The 26,896-nt window shown below is 45.6% G+C and overlaps 1 protein-coding gene and 1 long non-coding RNA gene across 7 annotated transcripts in view; one reads left to right on the plus strand and one right to left on the minus strand.

The window, feature by feature from the left end:
• Positions 1 to 12,620, minus strand: LOC140610376 (uncharacterized). The gene is made up of 3 exons (XR_012012048.1): positions 11,870 to 12,620; positions 2,980 to 3,088; positions 1 to 194 (listed from the first exon to the last, which is right to left on the minus strand). It is a non-coding gene; the product is annotated as an uncharacterized lncRNA (long non-coding RNA).
• CDC25A (cell division cycle 25A) overlaps positions 12,242 to 26,896 on the plus strand; it is a 25,417-nt gene continuing 10,762 nt past the window's right edge. The window contains exons 1-10 of one of the 6 annotated variants that reach the window (XM_072786360.1): positions 12,244 to 12,391; positions 12,539 to 12,973; positions 14,364 to 14,437; positions 15,609 to 15,651; positions 16,045 to 16,081; positions 16,578 to 16,679; positions 18,664 to 18,783; positions 21,614 to 21,748; positions 22,414 to 22,488; positions 26,275 to 26,448. In XM_072786360.1, coding sequence (XP_072642461.1) covers positions 12,804 to 12,973; positions 14,364 to 14,437; positions 15,609 to 15,651; positions 16,045 to 16,081; positions 16,578 to 16,679; positions 18,664 to 18,783; positions 21,614 to 21,748; positions 22,414 to 22,488; positions 26,275 to 26,448 — 930 coding nt within the window. In that variant the 5' untranslated portion in view covers positions 12,244 to 12,391; positions 12,539 to 12,803. Of the gene's footprint in view, positions 12,392 to 12,538; positions 12,974 to 14,363; positions 14,438 to 15,608; positions 15,652 to 16,044; positions 16,082 to 16,577; positions 16,680 to 18,663; positions 18,784 to 21,613; positions 21,749 to 22,413; positions 22,489 to 26,274; positions 26,449 to 26,896 lie in introns of all 6 variants that reach the window. The other 5 variants (XM_072786361.1, XM_072786362.1, XM_072786363.1 and 2 more) reach the window with 5 other exon arrangements.

Consider the following 26,896-nt stretch of genomic DNA (forward strand, 5'->3'; position numbering starts at 1 on the left):
AGAAAAATAGCTTTATTGCTTTGCCAGACAAAGGAGGCTACAGCAGGCTAAAGCCTTCAAAACCACACACCTGCCGGAGGAAGAGGCTGGGGGAAGGGGGTGGTTAGGGAAATAAGGGATCGAGCAGGTTTTGAGAGGAATTGTGTACATGTTGCCAACTTCATTTGTCATGTTTTCAAGATCCTACCGGGTTCCTGAAACAAAAGGCCAAGAAAGCGGATGCCCAATTAGCTCAGTCAGAAGAGCATAAGACCCTTGATTTTAGTGTTGTGAGTTCAAGCCCCACACTGGGGTATAGAGATTACTAAAAAATTAAAAAATAAAACTTAAAAAAAAAAAAAGGACAAGAAAGGAGGAGGTCTGCAGAAGAGAGGAAAAAGATTACTTCAAAAATCAAACTTTCCGGGATCCCTGGGTGGCGCAGTGGTTTGGCACCTGCCTTTGGCCCGGGGCGCGATCCTGGAGACCCGGGATCGAGTCCCACGTCAGGCTCCCGGTGCATGGGGCCTGCTTCTCCCTCTGCCTATGTCTCTGCCTCTCTCTCTCTCTGTGACTATCATAAAAAAAAAGAATCAAATATTTAAAAAAAAAAAAAAAAGAAAAAAAAAAAAGAAAAATCAAACTTTCCTGAAGCATTAGCGCAGCCATATTTATTTTTGTTCAACTTTATGCTTTTAAGCAATTTCAAGTGTAGTGTCACATTAGATTACATTAACAAGGAGGCAGCATGGGGGACAGTGAGAATCAGCAATCCCCTGCTTTTCTCCAGTACATTTCACTTCAAATTCTGGAACAGTATTTACACTATTTGCTTTGTTCTCTCTTGCTAATGCCTCGGTGTGGTAGATTGATCAGGGGTCATGCCTCCCATTTCCTTGAGGGTAAAACTGAGACCAAGAGTGGTCAAGAGGTTGACACATAAAATGACGACTGACAGCTGAGACCGACAACACGGGTTTAGGGTTCCTGGCCCTGAGTATGTCCCACTTTGCAAAAGGCTCTGGAAACCATCCCCATCAATTAGGGTGCTTTGGGTTTTTCACACGCACTTAGCTTCCAGCCCAAACCGCTCTAACTACAGCTGCCTCAACACTTCTCAATGCTTTCCCACAGAATATTCTCCTGGGAAACAAGCGCCCTCTGGCGGCCTTCTCAGGTGCTACGCCCATGTCCGGCAGAGAAAAGAGTGGCAGAAAAAATCCTCAACCTTTTCTGGAGAGAAAGGGGACTCTAGGGACCTGCCATCTCCATAAGTCCAGTCCATCTTCCTTGAAGGGGAGGGGAGAGGAATGACGGCTTCTCCGAGGCCCTTTCTAAACCCACCAGTTTCAGGATAATTCTCACATTCCTTTTTTTTTCTTTTTTAAGATTTTATTTATTCATGAGAGACGGCAGAGAGAGAGGCAGAGACCCAGGCAGAGAGAGAAACAGGCTCCACACAGGGAGCCCGACGCGGGACTCGATCCCAGGACTCCAGGATCATGCCCTGGGCGGAAGGCAGGCAGGCACTCAGGTGAGCCAGCCAGGCGTCCCTGATTCTCACATTCTTAGTCTTCACCACTCCACACATTTCTCCTCATCACTGTGAGCCAGGCTCCAGTCACTGCTGGGAACAAGAAAGCCTAGGTGCTCCAGAAGAGCTCTGGCTGACTCAGGAGGCCCGAGGCTCTCTCCCTGCCTGTTCCCACACTTGAGGAGCCAAATAGCTCCCTCTATCATGACCTCTCTATAGCATCTTTTTATAGGAGTGATTTGAGGTAGGAGGAAAATCTGGAGGATGGTGTCCTACAAGTGAAGCGAATGTTTGTAGGGGTGGTCAACTGTATCCAGTGCTGTAATGGACAGCTTCTGGAGAGTAAGGCAAGGTGTACGAACTTGTCACCCGATTTAGCAAAACAAAAGTTCCCTGGAGAACTTGCCAAAAGCCATTTCTGCAGAGTAGGGAGGATGAATGTCTGATTGAAGTGAGTTCAAGACAAAATTAGAGACATTTTTTTTTTTAGTTTAACTGTGTAGGGACAGGATATAGCTGGAGGGGAAACTGGCATCAAGGGAAGGTTTTCTTTCATATTTATATATTTATAAAAATATTTTTTTAAGATCTTATTTATATATTTGATAGAGCATAAGCAAGGAGAATGGCAGAGGGACAGGGAGAAGACTCCCCACTGAACAGGAAACATGTCATTGGCACGTCTTGTCACAGGGCTCCATCCTGTGACTCCATCCTGTGACCCTGAGATCATGACCTGAACCAAAAGTGGCCTCAACTGAGCCACTCAGGCGCCCCTCTATACATACAATTTAATAATAACTGTATCATTAACAATAAACATTTCAGGGGCATCCGGCTGGTTCAGTTCATGGAGCCATGCAACTCTTGATCTCAGGCTTATAGGTTTGTAAGATTATTCAAAAATAAAATATCTTAGAAAAACAAAACAAGGGACACCTGGGTGGCTCAGTGGTTGAGTGCCTGCCTTTGGCCCAGGGCATGATCCTGGAGTCCCCGGATCCAGTCTCATATCAGGCTCCCTGCATGAAGCCTGCTTCTCCTCCCTCTTCCTATGTCTCTGCCTCTCTCTCGGTGTCTCTCATGAATAAATAAATAAAATCATAAATAAATAAATAAATAACAGAACAAGGGGCACCCTTCCCCCTGCTCATGCTCATTATCTCACTCTGCTCTCTCAAGTAAACAAAATCTTTTTTAGGAAATTTTATAAAGCAAAACAAAACAATGAACATGTCACTGACATATACCATTCACGCAGAAAAGTAAACAAACCATGAGTGTGCAGCTCAGTGAGTTTCCACAAGGTGAACACTTTCATGCTACCAGCACCCAGATCAAGAAACCATGTGACCTGTTCCCAAAAGTTCTCCTTACAGCCCCTTCTAGTCACCATTCACCCCACACAAACAACAAGTACCCTTACTTCTATCACCAAAGATTAAAAAGCAGGACTTCCATCTTACAAAATTTTATGTCAGTAGAATCAAACAGCATGTCCTCTTCTGCATATAGTTTATGTTCAACATGGCTTGTGATTTCATCCATAGTATGATAGTCCTCTCCTTTCTGTTGCTGTATAAAAGAACCTCCATTTACCCATTCTATTGTTGATAGGCATTTGGGTTGTTCTCTACTTGGGGCTAAGATGAATAATGAAGCTATGAACATTCATTTAAGTGCTTTTTGGTGCACTTATGAATCATAATGTACCTTCTGTGCCATCTCTTACCTTTCCAGGGCCTTCCTGTGGCTACTTCCTCACTTCCCACCTCTCTCACCACTCAACATGACCAAGACCTCATCTGGCCACCTTCCCTGACTCCCCTCAGGGGAGTCTTAACCGTGGGCTGGCCACTTCCTCCCTTGTGGTTCCTAGCCTGGGCTTCCCCTCCATAGGCTTCTGCTACACCCAGTGTTCAATACTGGTGCTCCAAAGACCCAGTTTCCAAAAACACTTTTGGCACATCCTCAATGGACTTACCATCCTCATGCTGATGAACCCCAAATCTCTCTCCTGAGTACCAAGCCCATAGAATAAACAACTTATCAAATTGCTCCAAGAACTGTGCTGCCTATGGTTGAAATCACATTACCATCCACCCCCAATTGCTTAAGTCATTACCTAGGATTCATTCAACACTCCCTCAACTCTGTTATCAAAATCCCATGATCTCTACCTCTGGTCAAGGTTACTCCCTCCTACTACTAAGGCCCCTGCCTTGGTTCGGGATTATCACCTTTCCTCACCCGGACTGTTCGGACAGCCCCCACCTTTCAGGCCTTCCCACGCTCCCCCACTGACCCACCCTGCATCAATTCTGATCCCATTATCACCCACCCTCCACACCCTCCACTGTCCACTGGCCCAACCCTTCAGCGAGCTCTAAGTCCTTTGAGAGCTGACTCCTTCCTCCCACTTGGGTCCCTCACAACCACTCCCATTGGCCCATTCTGGGACTTGGCTGGAGCACTTCATAAGTGGTTCCCAAAAAGTGCCATTCTCGCTCGCCTCCTTGCTTCTGAGGGTTCTTCTCCTTGGAAAGCACCGCACCTCACCTGACCTTAAATTCCCCTCTTCCAAGGCAGCCCGGGTGGCTCAGTGGTTTAGCGCTGCCTTTGGCCCAAGGTGTGATCCTGGAGACCCCGGATCGAGTCCCACGTCAGGCTCCCTCCATGGAGCCTGCTTCTCCCTCTGCCTGTGTCTCTGCCTCTCTCTCTCTCTCTCTCTCTCCCCTCTCTGTGTATTCTCATGAATAAATAAATAAAATCTTAAAAAAAAAAAATTCCCCTCTTCCAGGGACCTACACCAAGAACTGTGCCAGCCTTCAAGCTTCAGCACCTTTAATCTCCTTTGGGAGGTACCCCGCCTCCTCCAGCCTCCCCCATCTCCATCTCCTCCCATCCTCTGGGTTGTACCAACCCTCCACAAAGGGCAACCATTATCATGGTGATGATTCCAGATTGCATTTGGCTAATGTAAACCCCCTGAGGGTAGGAATTGTGGCACTTTGTTTCAAACCCTCAGTTTGTCCCAGTAACCAATAAATACTTGTTGAATGAATGAATGCAAGAATAGGGATGTTGAACCAAGTATTGAACTCCCCAGACAGAACGCCTGGGTGGTTCAGTGGTTGAGCGTCTGCCTTTTTGGCTCTGGGTGTGATCCCAGGACCCTGGGATCGAGTTCCACATCTGGCTCCATGTAGGGATCCTGCTTCTCCCTCTGCCTGTTTCTGCTTCTCTCTCTCTGTGTCTCTCTTAAATAATAAAATAAAAAAATAAAATAAAATAAAATAAACAAAAAACACCTCCCCAAACATGAAAAGAGGGAAGAAAAATTTCAGATTTAAGGGAGAAAAATGTTTGAAATAGTGGGCTGGGCAGGAAGGGAATCCCAAATAGGACCATAGGAACTGTGACCACAGAGATAGTGTTGGATTTCTGGAGGGCACTGGTGCTGGAGTGCTTGTGAGGGAAGAAGGAGATGGAGCAGGAGACAAGGGTGCTTCACTGTAAAGAATCTGGTGTTCTGGACCACAAAGGCTTTGGACTTCAGCCTGTCACCCATTGCTTTTGAAACTATAGGTTGAAGGCAATCATAACATTCATTTTGTTTGGTTGATTGCTTTGTGGGTTTTGTTGTTTTAGAGAAAAAGAGAGGGGTGAGGAGGGGCAGAGGGAGAGGGAGAAAATCTTAAGCAGGCTCCACACTGAGCACAAGCTAGATCTCCCAACCCTGTGATGAGGACCTGAGCTGAAATCAAGAGTCCGATGCTTAACCTGACTGAGCCACCCAGGTGCCCCTCATTACCAGGATGTTTTAAGTGACATAAAATAAAATGGAAAATAGTGTGTTGTGTGAAGTATGAATAAGTGATGTATTAGAAACACTTTGAAAAGAAGAAAAAAAAAAAAAAAGAAACACTTTGAAATGGTATTCTGGGTAACAGGTCCAAAATGTATGAGAGCCCCTGCTTTAAGTAATGTTGGGAGTGCTGGTTACAGGAAGGGCTTTGAACAGAGGAAGAGATCAGATTTGCATTTAGAAAGATCACTTGAGGCCAGGGTTTGGGAGTCTGGCTATACCAGAGCAGCCGTGGGGAGGAAGAACGAATAGATGATGGTGGTGCCATTTCTGCCAAGGGCCCTAGGGAGAGTCATAAGCTTGAAAGGAAAAGAGATGCAAACTTGAAGCAAGTAGAGTTGAGTTGCCAGTGGGCTGTTCTAGGTGGATTCAGAAGAGGGGCTAGAATTCAGGAAGGAGATCCCTACTGGAGACTAGAACTTGGGAGTTCTGCGGGGATAAAGCTGAAGAAGTAGGGGGCGGGGTAACTGTTCAAGAGCACCCATGAAAAAATGGAGAGGCACCTACTAGAAAAGACTGTCATTCTAGAGCAAACATTGAGCCATGAGACCAGACATAGCCTGTGCTCAGAATACTAACCTACAAAACTTGTTACATAGCACAATGTAATAGAAATACAAATTGTGTATCTAAATAATGTATGTGATCTTTAGTCCTCAATGTCCTTAAAATCCGTATCATACAGTTCAGTGGTCCCCCACCCTGACTGTGTATCAGGACAATTTAGAGAGCTTTCTGATCTCACAGATTCCAGGCAGGGCCTCACTCAAAAATTGCAACATCAAAAAATTCAAGGGAGACCAGAGCATCTATAATTTCAAAAAAGCTCCCCAAATTGGTAGCCATCAGGAAAAAAACTGAGGAGGGCACCCGGGTGGTCCAGCCAGTTAAGTGTCTGCCTTCGGCTCAGGTCATGATCTCAGGGTCCTGGGATCCCTGTGTTGGGCTCCCTGCTCAGAGGGGAGCCTGCTATAAACTGTCTCTCTGCCCCTCTCCAAACCCCGTTCACATGAATGCTTGCTCTTGGTCTCCCTCTCTCTTAAAAAAATAAATAAAATCTTAAAAAAGGAAAAAAAAAAAGAAGAAAGAAACTGAAGTACTCTATCTGTGGTATTGAACCAATCAAGTGAGAAAAGGAATGTTTGGGACAATGTTTATAACATGTTGTGTCTATGTAAAATCAAAAGTGTATGTGCGAGAACATGTACTTCTTAGCATGGACACAGACCCTAGGAGACACAAAAAAGCTGGCCACGATGATAACCAACAGGGAAAAAAAACAGGGTAGTTGGCACAGGGATTAGAGTAAATCTCTAGGCCTTTTTGGTATCATTTGAATTTGTGCCATACAAATGGATTATCAAGTCAATAAATAAATTCCCAGATGTTTGTGATGTAGAACCAGGATTTGAGAACCTCTGATTGTTAAATACTCCTCTTCATCTTGATAGCATCTAAGACATAGGGATTTTTTGTTGTTGTTTTTTAAGATTTTATTTATTTATTCATGAGAGACACAGAAAGAGAGAGACAGAGACACAGGCAAAGGGAGAAGCAGGCTCCATGCAGGGAGCCTGATACAGGACTGGATCCCAGAACCCTGGGATCATGACCTGAGCCAAAGGCAGATCCTCAACCACTGAGCCACCCAGGTGCCCCAAGAGACTCTTAATCATAAGAAACAAACTGAGGGTCGCTGGAGGGGAGGTGGATGGGGGGATGGGACAGTTGGGTGACAGGCATTCAGGAGGGCACATGATGTGATAAGCACTGGGTATGATATAAGACTGATGAATCACTGAACTCTATCTCTGAAACTAATAATACATTATATGTTAATTAACCAAATTTAAATATTTAAAAACTCCTATGGGGTTTTAATTAAAGATTTTATTTATTTATTTATTTATTTATTTATTTATTTATTTATTTATTTATTTGACACAGAGAGAGAATACAAGCAGGGGGAGCAGCAGAAGAGGGAGAGGCAGGCTCCCTGTCTGGGCTCCATCCCAGGACCTCAGGATCATGACTTGAGCCAAAAGCAGATGCTCAACCACTGACCAACCCAGGTGCCCCAAAGACGCAGATTATATACAAGTTCCTGCCTGATAGCCTGGCGGGGGATGGGGGTGAGGGGGTGCGGTGGGGGGGTGGGAGGAGTTCATGCTGCCTGCCATAACCAGGCAGAAACCCAAACCTACCTCTAGCACAGTTGGGTGAAAGGAGGATGGGCACAAGTAAAACATGAAATCAGAAAAGGAATGTTTCTTTTATCTCCAGAAATTAAGTCTGATAAATGGATGGAAAATTATTTGGATTTTGTTTTGTTTTTTACAAGATGACTCCCTTCTCCAAGCAAAAATGGACAAGGTACTGCAGTACCTAATGCAAATTTATTTTTTTATTTTTTTATTTTTTCCTAATGCAGATTTAAAAGCCAAGTTTCAGGGATCCTCAGGTGGCTCAGTGGTTTGGAGCCTGCCTTTGGCCCAGGGTGTGATCCTAGAGTCCCAGGATCAAATCCCACATCAGGCTCCCTGCATGAAACCTGCTTCTCCCTCTGCCTGTATCTCTGCCTCTCTCTGTGTGTGTCTCTCATGAATAAATAGAATCTTCTAAAAAATAAATAAATAAAATAAAATAAAAGCCAAGTTTCTGGGCAGCCTGGGTGACGCAGCAGTTTAGTGCCGCCTTTGGCCCAGGACATGATCTTGGGGACCCAGGATGGAGTCCCACATGGGGCTTCCTGTGGGGAGCCTGCTGCTCCCTATGCCTGTGTCTCTGTCTCTGTCTCTCTCTCTCTCTCTGTGTCTCTCATGAATAAATAAAATCTTTAAAAAAAAAATAAAAGCCAAGTTTCTGTGGTTGCCAAGGAATGTCAGGGAGGAAGCAGGAACCCTGCTGGGGCACCTCAGTATTTAAGAGACCCAGTTGTGGTCCACCTCTTGTCACCATTCTCAAGTACCAGAGAGGCTTCCTTCCCACCTCTGCATCACCTCCTGCCTCATGCAAGTCACCACCTTCTCCTAGCAGGACCTGGTGATGATCCCCTCCAAACTGATCTCCTCAGCTCTACCATTGCTGCTCTGGAATCAATTCCCCATTCTACAGCCAGGGTTAGGGTTATCTTCTTAAAATGTAAAAGTTACTTTGTTATCCCATAGCCTTTGAGATAAAGGCCAAGTTCCAGAATGTGGTCTTCAAGCCCACAAGCCCCTGCAGAGTCTGGGCCCTCCTCACCCTCCTCTTCTCCCATTGTTCTTGGCTATACACAAGAGACTCTGGCCAGCCTCAGAGCCCTTGCTTATGGCCTGTTCCTCTGCCCAGAATACTCTCTCCTATCTCTCCTAAGGATTTATCCTTCTGGACATATCAGATTCCCTTCTTTTTTTTTTTTTAAGATTTTATTTATTTGGGCAGCCCGGGTGGCTCAGTGGTTTAGTGCCACCTTCAGCCCAGGGCCTGATCCTGGAGACCCGGGATCAAGTCCCACGTCAGGCTCCATGAATGGAGCCTGCTTCTCCCTCTGCCTGTGTCTCTGCCTCCCTCTCTATCTCTCTCTGTGTCTCTCATAAATAAAATCTTAAAAATATATATACATTTTTTTTATTTATTTATTCGTGAGATACACAGAGAGAGAGGCAGAGACATAGGCAGAGGGGGAAGCCGGCTCCCTGTGGGGAGCCTGCTTCAGGAATCCAGCCCAGGACCCGGATCACGACCTGAGTCAAAGACAGATGCTCAACCACTGAGCCCCAGGCACTCCTCAGATTCCCTTCTTAAACACTCAAAGCATTCATAGTCCCCACCCCCTCCTCCCCGGCAGGGGTCACACTTTTTCTTTGTAACATGTATCCAATCTTTATGTTCGAGGAGTCCCTTGAACCAGGCACTGGCTGGTACTATATAAGGGGCTCAAAAGGGTAGGGTCCCTACCCTTTTAAGTTTATTGTCATTTGGGGGGGTACTCACCCCAATCCAATAATCACTGAATCAAATGTAAACATATGGTGCCTGGAAGGTGGATGATAACTGGGGAATATATCAGTTAGGATGTCTGAGGGTAAAGCTCTCCTGGAATGGGTGAATGTTTGCTGAGTGAAGTGACTATGGAGGTGAGAAGGCCATTTCAGGCAAAGGTCCAGGGAAACACTGACCCTGTTTGGATCTAGCAAATTGGTAGGCTCTTACTAAAGACTGAATGAATGAGCAAAAATTGACTTGTCCCAGAATCATATTAGAATTCAGGCCTTGGGACACCTGGGTGGCTCAGCAGTTGAGCAACCTCCTTTGGTTCAGAGTGCGATCCTGGGGTCCCAGGATTGAGTCCCACATCGGGCTCCCTGCATGGAGATTGCTTTTCCCTCTGCCTATGTCTCTGCTTCTCTCTTTGTGTCTCTCATGAATAAATAAATAAAATCTTAAAAAAAAAAAAAAAAAGAAATCAGGCCTCCCACTCAGCGTAGTGTTCCTCCCTTACCCTAGGGCTTCTCTTGGATTTTGGAGAGCATGCCCTAAGAAAATGTGGGAAGTGTTCTGGTAAAATGATGCTTTTCCTTTTGCTTCCATTTCACATTTCAAGTGTCAGGTTTTTATTCCAGCACTTGGATTCACTGGTGTAAGTGCTTCAATATGTTAGCCCTCTTGGGCTGATCCATTTTGGGAATATCTGCTTAGGCAAGGAGGGAGAGCTTTCAATTCCTTTCTTTGACTATGAAACGAATACTGATTGTATATTTACACTGCACACACATGCAAAAAGTTTAAAATGTTGACATTTGTGTCTTTGAAGATGGTAAAATTATGATTTTTTAAGATTTTTAATTTATTTGAGAGAGAGTGTGCAAGCTTGAGCAGGAGAGTGGGGGGAGGAGCAGAAGGAGACTCCCGACTGAGCTGGGAGCGGGATCCCAGAATCCTGAGACCATGACCCCAGCTGAAGGCATACCCTGAAGGGGCCCCACAGATGATTTTTTTTTTTAATTGTACTGATCTGTATTTTTTAAGCTTATAATTATTTTGTATTATTTGCATAACACAAATCTATAAAAGCAAAAGCTTTTCTTGTCTTTTTTAAAGATTTTACCTATTGGGATGCTTGGGTGGCTCAGCAGTTGGGGATTTGCCTTCTGCTTGGGGCGTGATTCTGGAGTCCCAGCATTGAGTCTCTCATCGGGCTCCCTGCATGGAGCCTGCTTCTCCTTCTGCCTATGTCTCTGCCTCTCTCTCTCTCTCTCTGTCTCTCATAAGTAATCTATTTATTCATGAGAGTCAGAGAAAGAGAGGCAGAAGGAGAAGCAGGCTCCCCGTGGGAAGCCTGATGTGGGACTGGGTCCCAGTACCCCAGGATCACTCCCTGAGTCAAAGGCAGATGCTCAACCACTGAGCCACCCAGGCCTCTCAGCCAAAGTTTTTCAAAGAAACAATTCGGGGCACCTAGGTGGCTCAGTTAGTTCAGTGACTGCCTCTGACTCAGGTCACATTCTCAGGGTCCCGAGATCATGCCCCCACAACCAGCTCCCTGCTCAGAGGGGAGTCTTCTCCCTCTTCCACTTCCCTTCCCTCCACTCATCCACTCTCTCGCTCTCTCTCAAATAAAAAAAATTTTTTTCAAATAAATACAATCTTAAAAAAAAAAAACTTAATTTAATGAATTTAATGGTTGGCCCTAACCAGAGGTAATGGTCATAATCACCAGACACCCAAAATATACGATTTAAATAAGCAGATAAGCAGAACGTGTGCTCTATGCATGCTGTCTACAGACAAGTGCTCTTGCAGCTCCATCACTTTTATAAAACCATTCAATCTAGGATCTGTCACTGATGCAGGAGTTACAAAAATAAATATGGCCACCCACAGGGCGCCTGAGTGGCTTAGTCGGTTAAGTGTCTGCCTTCTGCTCTGGTTGCTCTGGTGGGACCCAGGTACAGGGATGGAGATCCGCATCAGGCTCCGGCTCTGCCGGGAGCCTTGCTTCTCTCTCTCTCTCTCTCTTTGTCAAATAAATAAAAATAAAAATCTTAAAATATATATATATATATATGGTCACCTATAAAATGGGAACAATTTCTCCCCCTCAGGGTTGTAAGGATTAAATGAATTAATACAGATAAAGCACTTGGAACAGTGTCTGTCACATAAATACTATATGTATTATGTATTTATGTATTACGTATTTATTGTATTTATGTTGTTGCTGTCTAGGAGCTCCCAATAGGGTAAGGGTAGAAACGAAGGAAATGGTTCTGAAAAAGTATGGTATGAGCTTAAAACGGAAGTGAGCAATGAATGTGGAGTCCAGCAGCCTGCAGTGCAGGGCTCGAGTCTTGTGTGTCCGTGGCTAGCACTGCAGGAGCCTTAAGCGCTTCGTTGTTGGGGCCTAGAGGTCACAGAGCCCAGTCGTTGGGTCATTCGGTTCCTACTCTTCTTACAAAAATTGGGGCCTGGAGGCCCGGGAGGAAGGGAGAAGGGGCCTACAGTACCGCACGGTTATAGGTCGAGCCACGGCTGGACCCCGAGTGGTCAGGACAGCTCTCTCCAGCCTGCGCGTCCCCTCCGCGTGTGGACCTCAGGGAAGGGGGTGGCTACGCAGTCGTGGCCCTCCGCGGGTAGGAGGTTCCCGGGCCACGGTGCGGGTTGGGAACTACGCTCCCCAGCATGCAACGCGGCAAGAGAGGCGTCTCGGTCTCTACCCTCGCCTCCCAGGTTCTGCTGGGAGTTTTCATTGACCTCTGAGCCCCTATCCATTCGGATCTGCTCTGGCCTCCTCTCGGCCCCGCCCCTTTCAGAAAGCGGATGACCCCTCAGAGCCCCGCGAGCTGCTTCCTTCTTCCCCTCTCATTGGTCCAGCGTAGCTGCCTTTCGGGAGCGAGGAGGCGAAGTTGCTTACTGATTGGTGGATTCCGTTTGGCGCCAACTAGGAAAGGGGGGCGGGGCAGCGGCGGTCCCTAGTGAGCAGCTATTACCGCGAAAGGCCGCCTCGGCAGCGACAGTCCGGAAGAGAGGTGAGACTCCTCTTGGTGCTCTGCGACCCCGGGTTCGGGCAAGGGGGTGAGAGAAAAGTGAAGAGAGTGTGAGCCCTGGCCGTTGCCTTGCGGCCCTGGCCGCTTTCTCTTCCCGACCCGACGCGTTTGTTTGGATTTAATCCTCAGGTTGCCGGCGCCCGCCCGCCCGCTGGCCTCGCGGGGTGCGGGGGAAGCACCCGTGCATGTGCCTGGCGCCTGCTGGGTCTAGACACCCGCCCGTCCGCGCCGCTTGCCCGCGGCAGCCGCATCCCTGAACCGCGGGGTCGTGTTTGTGTTTGACCCGCGGGCGCCCGCGGCGGGGCGCGCGGCCGAGGCCGGTGCCGGCGGGGCGGGGCGGCGCGGCGGAGGCGGAGGAAGAGGGAGCGGGAGCCCTGGGAGGCCGGGTGCCGCCATGGAACTGGGCCCAGAGCCCCCGCACCGCCGCCGCCTGCTCTTCGCCTGCAGCCCGCCTCCCGCGCCGCAGCCCGTCGTGAAAGCGCTGTTCGGCGCGCCAGCCTCGGGGGGCCTGTCGCCTGTCACCAGCCTGACGGTCACCATGGACCAGCTGCAGGGACTAGGCAGGTGAGGAGGGACTGGCGAGCGGTGCCACAGGCCGCTGGGCTCCCAGATGGCTCTCGGTGGGGCGGGGGCGGGATCTGGCTGGGAAACGGGTCCGGAGCGGGGCGAGACCTGCCCGCCGCTCGTGGGCCGCCCCGCTGAGCTGGGGCCCGCCATGTGCACCCTCCCCCCCAGGCGGAATGTTGGGCGGGAGAGGCCGTTCGGACCCTCCAGGGCCGCCCTCAGCCCCGAGCCGGGCCCGGTAGGGGGTGGGGTCGGCCCGGGGTCCCCACTTAGGCTACCCATTTCAGATTGCTTTGTACTCTCCTTCTGTCCCAATCCAGGGAAGTTCTTTGTAATCTCCCCCCAAGAGGGCAAAGCAGACCCTTCAGGCGCCTCACTTCCACCCTTTCCTGAACCACTTCGCAGGATCTTAGCTTCCTGCGAGCTTTGTTCCTTCTCTACAGAGACACATGGCATTTTCTTTCCTGTCGTTTGTGCAAAATCCTCTTCGTTCCTCACCACGTGCACATTCCTGATGTCCACCCCTGCTTTCCTAAGGCAAGGCCTTTTTATTCAACTCTCCATCCTCAGAAGCTCCCTGGACTTTTCCTTCTAGCAAAACCTGCATCACGGTGTTTCTGGTGGGGTTGCTTTCCCTTCGATTTTGGATGTCCCATTTTCTTTGTAAGCACATGTCTTGTACATTTCTAACCTCTGAAAAGCAGGAACTTGTCCAATTTATCTTTCATCCTAGCAGCTAGAACACATGCTCTCCCTTCAGAAAATACTCCAGCATCATAGTCCTCTTGCCTACAGTGTAACCCAGGCCATGCCTTCCCACCACTTTTGCATCTTTTATTTTCAAGTGCTGAGTGTTTTGGGTGGCAAAGTGGGTTCTGTGATGTGGCCCAGAAGTAGATGATTGATAGCAGCCTGGATACTTGCCTAACCTCGTGGCCTGTCTCCTGTGTGTACTTGTAGTTATGTTTTGGAAATAGAAAGAGGGGCAGCTGGGTGGCTCAGTGCTTGAGGTGCTCTGCCTTTGGCTCAGGTTGTAATCCTGGGGTCCTTGGATCCATCCACATCAGGCTCCTCCCTACAGGGATCCTGCTTCTCCCTCTGCCTGTGTCTTTGCCTCTCTCTCTCTCTGTCTCTCATGAATAAATAAATAAAATCTTTTTAAAAAATACATAGGGATCCCTGGGTGGCGCAGCGGTTTGGCGCCTGCCTTTGGCCCAGGGCGCAATCCTGGAGACCCGGGATCGAATCCCACGTCGGGCTCCCGGTGCATGGAGCCTGCTTCTCCCTCTGCCTGTGTCTCTGCCTCTCTCTCTCTCTCTCTCTCTCTCTCTCTCTCTGTGACTATGATAAAAAAAAAAAAATTACATAGAGTTCTTTCTCTTGCTTTCAGTGAATATGAACAGGCGCTGGAGGTGAGAAACAGCAGTCTGCAGAGAATGGGCTCTTCTGAGTCAACCGATTCAGGTATTCCTTTAGTCTCTACCATTTATTATGTGTTTACTGTGTGAGGATCAAAACTTGGAATGTGTTGTGAACGTGTGCCCCACCTAGGAACTTAGTCTGGTGACTACCTGAGACAGTAAATCAGAGTCATGGCATTCAGTAACCAATACCCTTAAAATAGGCCAGATAAGGCCCTATGGTAGTTTATGGAGGAAACCAGCGTCAAGTGTCTGCATGGAGGTAGAGTGTGCTTGATCTTGAGGATGAGTAGGTGGGTACAATGAACCATAACACCAAGACCAGAAAGGTGTATTGGTTGAAATGCAGGGCCAAATTATTGAAAGTGTGATGACATTGTTTCAGTGAGCCTGCGGTGGAGGAGATGGGCCCAGTGCATTTTACTCTAATTCACAACTTCATGCTACTGCAGGGTTTATATTTGCACAGATGCTTTAGGCTAGGGAACTACAAGAGCAAAGATCTTAAAATGGAAACTTCTTAAGAACTAGGGATAGGATTCTTGTGGCAGCATGGCAAATGAGAATATCAGAGCTAACACTTGACTTTCTGCAAAGTTATGTGGATCTCATGAGGAGAGGTGTGCAGTAGGCACACTCGTGGGTCTGGGCCATACTGAGAGCAGTGTGTCTTCCACCTTGCTCCCTTTGGTGAGATGAGCACCTTACTTGGTGTTATTTTGTTAAAGGCCATGAATACTTGGCTTGTTTGTCACATGACTGATAAATGTATTTTTCAAAACCCCCAAATTAAAAAAAAAGAAAAAACCCAAATTACACATATGATCTGACAAGATAAAATATTTGAAGTCAAAACTATTCCAGAAAACAGTTACCTATTCTTTCCATAGTCAGAACTCACAGAAAGTTACCTGGGTAATCTCTATTTGAATAACCAACCATTCATTAGAAGATTATGTTTAATTCTCACATCCTGTTCCCTTGATGGTATTTGCAAATAGGTAAAGGGGATTGGTAGAAGATATACTATGAAAATGTTGAGACTTGTGCAAATATGAAGTTTTTGACAATTAGAGACACCACTTTAATTCTGGCAAAAGTCCAAGGTGTGAGTTGATTGATGGCTTAAAGAAAATACTAATAGTATTTTTGTTTATTTAATGACAAAGTGGTGTTTTGTGTATTATTTCCTGAGGTTTTTTTTATTTCCACAGGCTTCTGTCTAGATTCTCCTGGGCCCTTGGACAGTAAAGAAAAGTACGTATTCACTGCTTTTTAAAGTTTGTGCTTAGAAAAGACTTTTCTTAATTTTTTATTGAAATTCTTTGTGTTCTGGACAGGAGCCCTGGATTTAGCTAACCCTAGTAAAACTTCTGGATCCTATAAATAAGTCTGCCTTTAGAGAAAGTAGTTTGTGTTAGTAGTCTTTAAGACTTCCCGTCCTTTAAAAGAAGACCAGGCTTGCTCATTTTACCCAGAAGCCCAGTAATGTTGGGGTGCTTGTGAGAACAGGACAGTCTCAGAAACCTGTACTTGCATCTTGCCTAAAATGGGAATGTTTGTGCCCTCCCCAAACTATAGGCTAGACACTGCATCTGCTAATATTTCTCTTGTTTTAGTCTCATTGTTTATCTTCTGATCTCATTGCAGCCTTGAAAATCCCATGAGGAGAATAAGTTTCCTGCCTGTAAGTTAATTCTCTTGTTTATCTTGAGTTAATTAGTATTATCTATCTCCCTAGCTGTCAGGGTGACCTTGATAGTAGGTAGACTTTCACTTGGACAGCAAAGACTACTTTTCTTTAGTCTTGTAGCACTCAAAACACATAAGCAACTCACCTTCAGTTCTGACTACCATTTTAGATACAGGAAGCATTCTTTTTTTTGCAAATGATGTCTGGGGATTGACTTGGCACCCTAAATCCCTGCTGAGAAGGCCATAGACCTATCTTGTGAGGTTGGATGGAAAGCCATGTAGCAGGATCTTCTGTTCCATGTTGTGACAGTGTGGAACCCTGGCCACATTTCTTGGTTCCCTCCTGCAGTGTATGAGGAGCTAAACCCTACCCTCCCACCACTGCCATTTTTGTTTTTCTTTTGAACCTGAGTTTCATTGAATTGTCATTTACGTACCCTTTTTTCAATGTCTTTTTTTTTTTTTTTTTTTTTTTTCCATTTTGACAGCAGAAGCTCTTGGGATGTAGCCCAGCCCTGAAAAGGAGCCATTCTGATTCTCTTGACCATGATGTTTTTCAGCTGATGGACCAGGATGAGAACAAGGAAAACGTGAGTGGCATCAATATACTAACAGAAGATGGAGGTAAAGCCACAAGTGTCAGTGGCTTACAGAGGAGTGTGGCTGGGCTGCTTTCTGGCAGACTAGACTGTCACCAAAGTCATGCATGGTCTTTGCAGTCAGAGAAATCTAGATTTGAATCCTGCTTTCTAGCTGTGTGACTTTGACACATTACCTCTTCTTAGGCTTCATTTCTTTGCTTGTAAAATACAAGTAGCAGTAACTTGTAGGGCATTATGGAATGAAATAAGATAATGTATATGAAGCATTTAAAATGATTCCTGGCAGGGAGGAGTTGCTCAGATGGTACCTTTAGGAGTAATTATATCCATGAATGCCCTTATCCAGAAGGGTCTGCTCGAGGCCCTGCTTGTTTGTGCTCACCCTGGCGTGAGTTGTAAGCTTAGGGAAAGGCTTCTTGGCAGTATTTGTAAGAACAGGGCCAACAGGTCTCGGGGAATCAGAGTAACTGAACTAGTTGCTTAGAGGGTGAGCTTGTGATGCTCCATCCAAAAGAACACCCCGACCTGGCTTTTCTCTCATACCTGCCAGGTGCCTTGCACAGGGTAGGCATCCAAAACAGTTCAGTGAATTGGCTCAACTTTTTTCTGGCCTTTATTCTCTCTATATCCTATGTCGATTTCGTCCTGTATTCCATTGCCTGCTAAAATGCCACAATTCATAATCATCATCTTCCAGACTTTGTGTACAACCTACTGCCTCCATAAATTCTCCCATTGATTCCCTTAGCAACTTGTGAGGTGTTCAGAGGGAGAATATGAAAGTGAGTTCCTGCCTTGAGTGCTTAGAGCACTGCCTCAGCCTCTGTGTATATAGTGCTTTCTACTGAACACACTGAAGCTGTACTGCTGCCTGGTTTTTCCCCTGCCCCTGGCTCTTCCCAGGGTTGCTTGCTTGGAACTTTGTTCCGGAGAGGGGAATAGCATAGGTGGTAGTTCAAGAGCTCTTGTGATCTTAGGCACCTCATTTAACCTGCAAGACCTCATTTCCTCATCTGTAAAATGGGGATGATCAGGTTGTAGTTGATGGTTATATGAGTTAATGCACAGGAAGTACTTAGTGCTGTGTCGGCATGCAGATACTCTGAGATTAGCCTGTGACCACTCTGAGCACTTACAAGTGAAGTGGCTATCTTGGGTAGGGAGATTATAAGTGCTTTTAAACTCAAAGTAAGGGGCACCCTGGGTGGCTCAGTGGTTTAGTGCCGCCTTCCGCCTGGTGTGTAATCCTGGAGGCCCTGGGATCGAGTCCCATGTTGGGCTCCCTGCATGGAGCCTGCTTCTCCCTCTGCCTCTCTCTCTCTCTTTTCTCTCTTCTCTCTCTCTCTCTCCTCTCTCTCTCATCTCTCATGAATAAATAAATAAAATCTTTTTTAAAAAAAATAGATAAAATAAAAAGTAAACTCAAAGTAAATGCAGTCGTACAGAATGTCTTCTGTCACTTCTGGCTTTCACTCAACATGTGAGATTGATTCATTCATGTTGTGAGTAAAACAGTTTTTTAAATTTCCCATTGCTTCTAGTATGGAGTACAATCACTATACGTGGAAAATAATTACCTCCTGTTGGTTAGGAAGAAGGTGGAAAATATCTTGAAACAAATTGAGAGTGAAAAGTTGTGACTCCCATTCACAGGCAATAATATTGAAGCACTTTGCTTTGGATTTGAGGAAGTTGTTGCTTTGTGTACTTGGAAGATAATTATGTTTTTGTCAGGAAATAGTCTTTGTGGTGAGAGAAAAACATGCTGCCTTAGGAGTTAGCTGTTGACAGGATGTGTGAAAATCGTAGACACCGATCCAATGTTTGAGTGAAGCTCAGAAATGGGTAAACCCTTAGTTTGGAGGCAGTTACAAAGGTGAGCAGTGCCTGCTCCCTTGACTCTCACCCAAGCTACAGTTAGGGCCCTGGTTTTTCATGGACAGTGGAAGATGTCTTGACTGCTATCTTGCAGGAAGCCTTTGAGTTTAAGAAGCCAGTAAGACCAGCATCTCGTGGCTGCCTGCACTCTCATGGACTTGAGGAGAGTAAAGATCTCTTCACGCAGAGGCAGAACTCTGCCCCAGCTCGGATGGTATGTGCTCTGGCTTTCACGGGGGAGTTCCTGGTGGGAACAGAATTAAAGCACTCACTTTCACCTGGAGTCAAAGACACTCTAGTAGCTCTTGTTGTCTTTTCCTTGACTTTTGAAATTAGACTGTCACATGTTTTGGTGGTTTTGATGTGCCTGGAAAGCAGACAGAAGCAGAGTGAGAGATGCAATATGGAACTTGAGCAAGGAATATTTAACTTTGTCAATCCTGGGGAAATAATCTGCAGGCATCCTGAGTCTTTCTTCTAAATGTGTGTACAGTGGAATTCTGTGTCTCGAACCTTGCTCTTTCATAGCGCCTCCTGAGTGCTAAGAGGTTCCCAACATGGTGGTGTTCGGGGACAGTACTTGGCTTCTTCCAAAAGTGGCTTATTAAGAACTGTTAAGGATTCTAGTGAATCCTTACCTCTGGGCTACTTGACAGTATTTGGGGCCACCTACCCCAGGGTTATTTTTTGCCAAAAAGAGGCATCACCATTTCCAAAGCTGCCTCCTGGTGATCTGCTAGCGAAGGCTAGAGAGGCCCAACTTGAACGAAACGGCCACATTTGGTTTCCAGGTTTTCCTGGGGACTTGCATGTGAAAATATACAGTCTGGCTTGTGGTCTGAGGTTCATGTTCACCCAGTATCATGGCTCTGTCTAGCATTTGCATAAGGCACTTTTATATATGTTCCTGTCTTTAATCTTCATAGGCCTGTGAAGTAGCTGGTGTTAACCCATTTTACAGATTGGGGATGTCTGGTCAGGGAGGTTGGGCTGATTTGCCAAAAGGACACACGTAGGTAGAACACTAGGATTTAACAAAATTTCCAGATTCCTAAGTACACAGTAATTCTTTAAGCACTGGGTATCCAAAACTAAATATCTTTAGTGTGCCTCTTGAAGACTGCTGCATTGGGTTTTATTGTGGTCACCTGGCCATCTCTAATTATAGGTGACTTGTCCATCATTTGCTGTATCACATGTGCACTAGGGATACCAGAACCTCGGTCACAAATAATAGTATTACAGTGTGAGCCTTCAGAGGATATTGTCCCACAATAAAGTCACCCGCCCCTTGGTTTGCTGGTTTAAAACTTGCCACCATCCCCAGAGTGCGCTCAGGAACATTTGTGGAGAATCAAAGGAAGCCTAGAGCTTCCGTGAGTGAAACAAGCTGGTACCTGAACCAGAGTAGGCCAGCTGCAGAGCAGATTTCTCACTAGGTGGGCAACTGACTCCAAAAACCAGAGGGCAACTTGAGGATTAATGCCATCCTGTCACAAAGGGATTTGGGTCTGAAGGATTCTCTGTAGGACTTAGGTTGAGACTGCTTCCGTACTGTGGAAAAAGATAACTGATCATTTTTCCTGATTTTGGGAAGCACCTGGAAAAGATGTAATGGACTATCAGCAATGTTTGTATTAATGTTTTAAGTCTAGATGGTAGACTTATGAGCCATCTTTCTAAATTTCCTATATTAAATATATATTAGTTTTATGTTGGGGCTTCCCCCAAAACAACAACATAGGGTTGCTTTTTGAGATTCCCCTATTTTTATTCCAGAAATGGTTCTCCTAGGAGAAAATGTAGTGGGGAGAGAGGCGTGGGCTTTGGAGTCAAACAGATGAGCCGTGTGATCTTGGTAACCTCTTGGTTTCCTGATTTGTTAAATACATAGAAAAGGATTAGCTCCCCTCAATGTATTGTGAGGTTTTTTTCATTTTTTTTTTTTTAAAGATTTTATTTATTCAGAGAGACAAAGAAACAGAGACATAGGCAGAGGGAGAACCAGTCTCCCCACAGGGAGTCTGCTGCAGGACTCAATCCCAGAACCCTGGGATCATGACCCCAGCCAAAGGCAGATGCTCAACCACTGAGCCACCCAGGCACCCCTGGGACTAAGCACTTAAGATGATATCATAGTGGCCAGCACACAGTAATTCCTCAGTTAAAAAACTGAGTACCTGTCATTCATTCATTCATTCATTTATTTATTTATAAAGACTTTATTTATTTTTATTTTTATTTTTTTATTTTTTTAATTTTTTATTTATTTATGATAGTCACACAGAGAGAGAGAGAGAGGCAGAGACATAGGCAGAGGGAGAAGCAGGCTCCATGCACCGGGAGCCCAACGTGGGATTCGATCCCGGGTCTCCAGGATCGCGCCCTGAGCCAAAGGCAGGCACCAAACCGCTGCGCCACCCAGGGATCCCTATTTATTTATTCATGAGCGACACACACACACACACAGGCAGAGACACAGGCAGAGGGAGAAGTAGGCTCCATGCAGGGAGCCCGACGTGGGATCCCGGGTCTCCAGGATCATGCCCTGGGCTGCAGGCGGCACCAAATCCCTGCGCCACCTGGGCTGCAATTCCAAGTCTAATGGACCAGGATAGACTCTCTAGAATGAGGCCACCCTTTACTTCCGTAGGAGCTAAAGTTACATAAGCATTCTCCAGGATGCTCTGTGAGCAGAGATTATCTTCTCACCCTTCCCTACTGTATCACAACCTGCTTGTTGATCACTGTTCACCAATTATAGTCCTCTGATACAGCAAACTTTGCTCTTCGTCAAAGGCTCTCCCCAGATCCCACTGTAAGGTGCATTGCTTCTGAGAAGAGGTTTTTGTGAAGGCTTCCAGGCCTGATTTTACTCAGGACCATGTATAGACATCAAATCCTTTAACACCTTAGGCTGCATTTTCTTTGAGTAAAATTTTACTTCTAATAAATGCAGTATGTTTTCCTCATAAAATCTAGTGACCCATCCAAGGAAATCCAATCTGATCAATTATTAACAAGCTGTGAATTCTATCTTCCAGCTTTCCTCCAATGAAAGAGATGGCAGCGAGCCAGGGAATTTCCTTCCTCTTTTTATGCCCCAGTCCCCTGTGACGGCCACTTTGTCTGATGAGGATGATGGCTTCATGGACCTTCTTGATGGAGAGAATCTAAAGGTGCTGTGTGTGTGTGTGTGTGTGTGTGTGTGTGTTGTGTGTTGTGTGTGTATGTTCTTACGTGCTGTGTGTGTGTGTGTGTGTGTGTGTGTTGTGTATGTATGTTCTTACTCGTTCCACTAAGTACCCTGGAGAAGTCATGTGAGAAAGAACAATAATTCCCCAGGGCTTTGAGGTGACTGATATTTTTGTTCATTTGGTGAGAATTTATTGAGACTCTGCTCCCAGTTCGGGGTGGGAGTGGGGGTGGTTCTTCAAAAGAAGACCTGAGAGGATCCTTCTTACCCCGATGGAGTTGACAGTCTATTCTGTGCAAGAGACCTGGAACTAGAGAAACGTAGGATGAGCTGGCGTAACACAGGAGGGCCAAAGGCTACCTACCTCCTCGTGTACCCTCAGGGTGGAAGGGATGCTTGTAGCTACATTCAGATGTCTGAATTGTGAAATGTGATGCTCTTCTGACCTTAACATACTGGGGAGTGGGAAGGAGGAGTGAACATTAGAGGTTTCATATCCAGGCCTGTCTGATACTTCTCAGAGGGAGAAGCAGGCTCCATCCCGGGACTCCAGGATCATACCCTGAGCCAAAGGCAAGACGCTCAACTGCTGAGCCACCCAGGCGTCCCACTGCTGAATCTTTCTTTATAATAGCTTTTCTCTTTTAGAATGATGAAGAGACCCCGTCATGCATGGCAAGCCTCTGGACAGCTCCCCTTGTCATGAGAAGAACCACAAACCTTGTAAGTTGTCCTGGTGTGTCTGGAGGGAGCCTTGAGTAATTAGGCCTCTGGGACAGAGTGGACTAGACTAAATGGAAAACTAATCCTTCTGTCCATATCACCACAGGGTTTCATCTGAGATTCTGTCTTTGGGCTTATGAGTTTCCCTTTGACTTGATTGGTCACTAGTGTTCTCTGGTGTTGTAAAACACGCTGGCTCTTCAAGTTTTCTTTTATCTTCATTGGTATGTGAGGAAGTCTGGCTAATATATATACACATAGTTCTTGTTTGATAATTTCTAGTTTATCCCAGCCATTCTTGGTCAAGTTAATATTGTGTGTGTGTATTAATGTCCTATCGATACAATGTCCCATCGATACAACTCTTTCTTACTTTCTAGTTTAATATCTCAGGAAAATATCTGCTAAATTGAATTCCTCACAAGTGGCAGTGATTGACACCTTTGCGTTCTAAGCTGTAGGTGAAGGTATGGGTTAGTCTGGGGATTGGCTTGAGTTCGCAGGATGGGGCCTTGCTTGGCCTCAGAACACAGCATCCCTCTCAGGAGCTATTGAGGAACACACCTGCGTGGGCACTCTGAGCTCCTTAGAGCTCCTGTTTGCAAGATGGGGAGCTGGTTGTCTTCTCTCCCTGGGTCTCTGGCTCTCCTCTTTCCTAGGCTTGTTTGGTTGTTTTGTCCTTGCCTTTCAACATTTGCACAAAGTCTGCCAAACATTTGGAACACCATTTTATCTCTGTTTCCTGCTCAAAGGTTCTGTTTTATTTCAGGTATCTTCCATATGGAGTTTAGGATTATTTCGGAGCTTAAAGCTCCTGACAGTATTACTTGTAGATAATTGAAATTTTAGATAATTTTTATGTTTTTCCATTTCTCCTGTATAGACTTACTCACAGCTCGTATTTAGGACAGATACTTGTTTCTCTTGCCTAGTTTAAGTTAGAATTGCCTTTGACTCACTCAGGCATTTGGTTACAACTATTATGGATATAAGCATATCCCTGGATGACTACTTCATTGGAAAAGGGTCTGAAAGTGGCTAGTGAAGTTCCACCTTACGCCTTTGGAGCAGAGCCCCCCTCAGGCTCCCACAGGTTGACCTGCTCTAAGAGGTGGTCTGAGTTTGAAAAGGGGCAGGGTGCTTGCTGTGGCCATTAATATTTGCTTCCTCCAGGAGTTTGAGGGGTCAGTAGATGAACTTTTAGTCTGTGCTTTCGCATAGAGACTTTTTTTTTTTAATTTTTATTTATTTATGATAGTCACACAGAGAGAGAGGCAGAGACACAGGCAGAGGGAGAAGCAGGCTCCATGCACCGGGAGCCCGACGTGGGATTCGATCCCGGGTCTCCAGGATCGCGCCCTGGGCCAAAGGCAGGCGCTAAACTGCTGCGCCACCCAGGGATCCCCCACACATAGAGACTTTTCTTTCTCTAGCCAGGTTGATAGGGTTTGTCCCACTGTCATCCTGAGTTACGTCTTTGTTTAATTCAGATCCCATATTAAAACTTCACACTTCAAGCAGTAAGACAACAAGGAGTAGGTTGTTTTTCCACGTCTTGGTCTCAGGGTAGTACTGGAGTTATGGAGCACCAGAGGGTGAAACAGACAGCAGCTTACCCTGGATGTGTGGCCTTGTTAAATGTATGCATGGGGCCATGTGTATCCCATTGAATGGATGGGCCTTGTGGACACTTTAAGGGCAGTAATGTCCATCATCCTGGAAAGAGCCATATGCTGAAGTTGGGGGGCGATCCCTCAGAGATGGCATGTTTACCCAAGGTCTCAGGATATGTGGGGACTTGTTGAGGAGCAGGATATATTTTATGAAAGAACAGTTCATCTCAGGACATTGCACGTAGCCCTGTGAAGCTGCGAATGGGATGTGCGGTGGGCAGGGGCAAGGTTGTGCCAGTTGTCACTTGTCTGCCAGTCTAAAATGTTTGGATGGATTTCCCCAGGGACACAAAGATTCAGTGAGTGTGACTGTTAACTGGAAAGGAGGAGGAGTCAGTTACAAACAGGCCACTCAGGAGCTGATTATGACTATTTGGCAAAGTGCTAAAGACTTTTTCTGAATTATGGGGAGAGGAGGGAATAGATTGAAGGAATCCTAAATTAGGAATGGGTGGTATTTAGGTTAATAGTGGTAAAGGAGAAGTCTTGAGAGTGACACCAAAGTTGTCAGTCTGAGAGGCACTCTTAAAATATGTCCTTAATTTTGTTGGGTGTCTGTGTGCATTTAGTAGATAGAGAGCCTGCTGTCTGCTGCCTTCTCCAAAGCATTTGTGATGGTAGAGGTGTGCCCTCAATTATGCCGCCTTAAGTGAGTACAATCAAAGGGCAAGTGGAATGACAAGACTTAGGGATCTGGGTTTTAGACCCCACTTGAGTTACCCACAAATGGGGACCATTAGTGATACACTTTATCTGTCTACGTGTTTCCCAATTTGTAAAGTAAGGAGTGTTTTGTTTTGTTTTTTGTTTTGTAAGGAGTGTTGATTAGGGGAAGGACTGCATTTGTTTCTAGCTCTAACATCTAGGGTAGTTGGAATAAGACTTCAAATATGAAGCCTTTAGTCTGAAGACTATTTGTCTTTTTTTTTTTTTTTTTTTTTAACATTCTCCTGTGTTTGTATCTCATCATCTAACACCACACTTGCCAAACAGTAACTCAGAGATTTTCTATCAGTATATAGCCTATAGACTTCTGTTTCCATCGAAGATATTTTCAAACAAAGCTGGAAGCAAGGTATACAGCCTCACATTGTGCAAATGCCTGGAGAACATTAGATACTGTCACAGTACAAATTCAGAGCCCCATATCCTTAGGTATACATAGAAATTGATAATCTTTTTTTTAGATTTTATTTATTAATTTTATTATTATATATATATAATATATATATATAAGATTTATTTATTTATTTATTTATTTATTTATTTATTTATTTATTTATTTATTTATTTGGGAGAAACAAGAGCTAGCTAGAGAGAGCACAACCAGGCAGGGAGAGGGAGAAGCAGGCTCCCCACTGAGCGGGGAGCCTGATGCAGCGCTTGATCCCAGGACTCCGTGATCATGACCTGAGCCGAAGGCAGATGCTTAAACCAACTGAGCCATCCAGGCACCCTGATATACTTAGATTTTTAAACTATCACTGCCCATGAACTATCCTCTTGAGACCACTTAAATTATAGTATTAAATTAATGTGCATAGTCATGAGGAAATAGATTATCTCAGTACAAATGCTTTGACTAAACTTACTAGGTGTCTTGAAAGACATAAATTATGTATAGAGTAAGGAAGCTTGGGAAATACCTATCAGTTTTTTTTTTTTTTTTTTTTTTAAGATTTTATTTATTCATGAGAGAGAGGCAAAGACACAGGCAGAGGGAGAAGCAGGCTCCATGCAGGGACCCCAATGTGAGACTCAATCCCGGGTCTCCAGGATCACACCCCAGGCTGCAGGCGGCGCCAAACCGCTGCGCCACCAGGGCTGCCCTTTTTGTTTGTTTTTTACTTGTTTTAAGATTGATTGATTGATTGATTGATTGATTGATTTAGAGAGAGCTCAAACAACCAGGGGGAAGGACAGAGGGAGAGAGAATCCTGAAGCAGCCTCCCCACTGAGTGCAGAGCCTATGCAGAGTTTGATCCCAGGACCCTGACACCATGACCTGAGCAGAGATCAAGAGTCAGCTGCCTAACTGACTGAGCCACCTGGGCACCCCTCAAGATAGCAGGCTTTAATGGAAGATGGGTCTCTTTTTTTCCCCCCCTCTTAGGGCAATCGATGCAAGCTGTTTGACTCTTCTTCCACATGTAGCTCCATCGCCCGGTCAGTGTTAAAAAGACCAGACCGATCTCAGGAGGAGTACCTACCCGGAAATACGAAGCGGAGAAAGAACATGGCTGGGGCCAGTCCCGAAGAGGTAGCAAGTCCAGAGAAACCCCAAGAGGTTAGTTTTGCAGGTACCTTTGTGCTCAAGAAGAATGATACTGTGTTTTTTCAATTCTGAAATTTCCATTTCGTTCTTCTTTGCTAAGATTTACTGTTTTTCATTTGTTTCAAACATGTTCGTAATTGGCTATTGAAGCATTTTTATGATGGCTGCTTTAAAACCCTTATCAGATAATTCCAGCATCTGTGTTGTGGTGTTGGCCTCTATTGATTGTCTTTTCCTATTCAGGTTGAGATTTTCCTGGTTCTTGGTATGACAAGTGATTTTTCAATTGTATCCTGTGTATTTTGGGTATTTAAGACTCTGGGCTATGTAAATTTTCTGTTTTAGGCCTCTGATACTGCAGGGATGGTAAGCATTCCCTAGCACAGCCTCCCTTGACACAATGGGTGGGGTCGTTATTGCTGGGTAGGAGTGAGAGTTCAAGGTCTGCCCTAGGCCTCTG

Source organism: Canis lupus, chromosome 19 (assembly GCF_048164855.1).
Source record: "Canis lupus baileyi chromosome 19, mCanLup2.hap1, whole genome shotgun sequence".
NCBI lineage: Eukaryota > Metazoa > Chordata > Mammalia > Carnivora > Canidae > Canis > Canis lupus.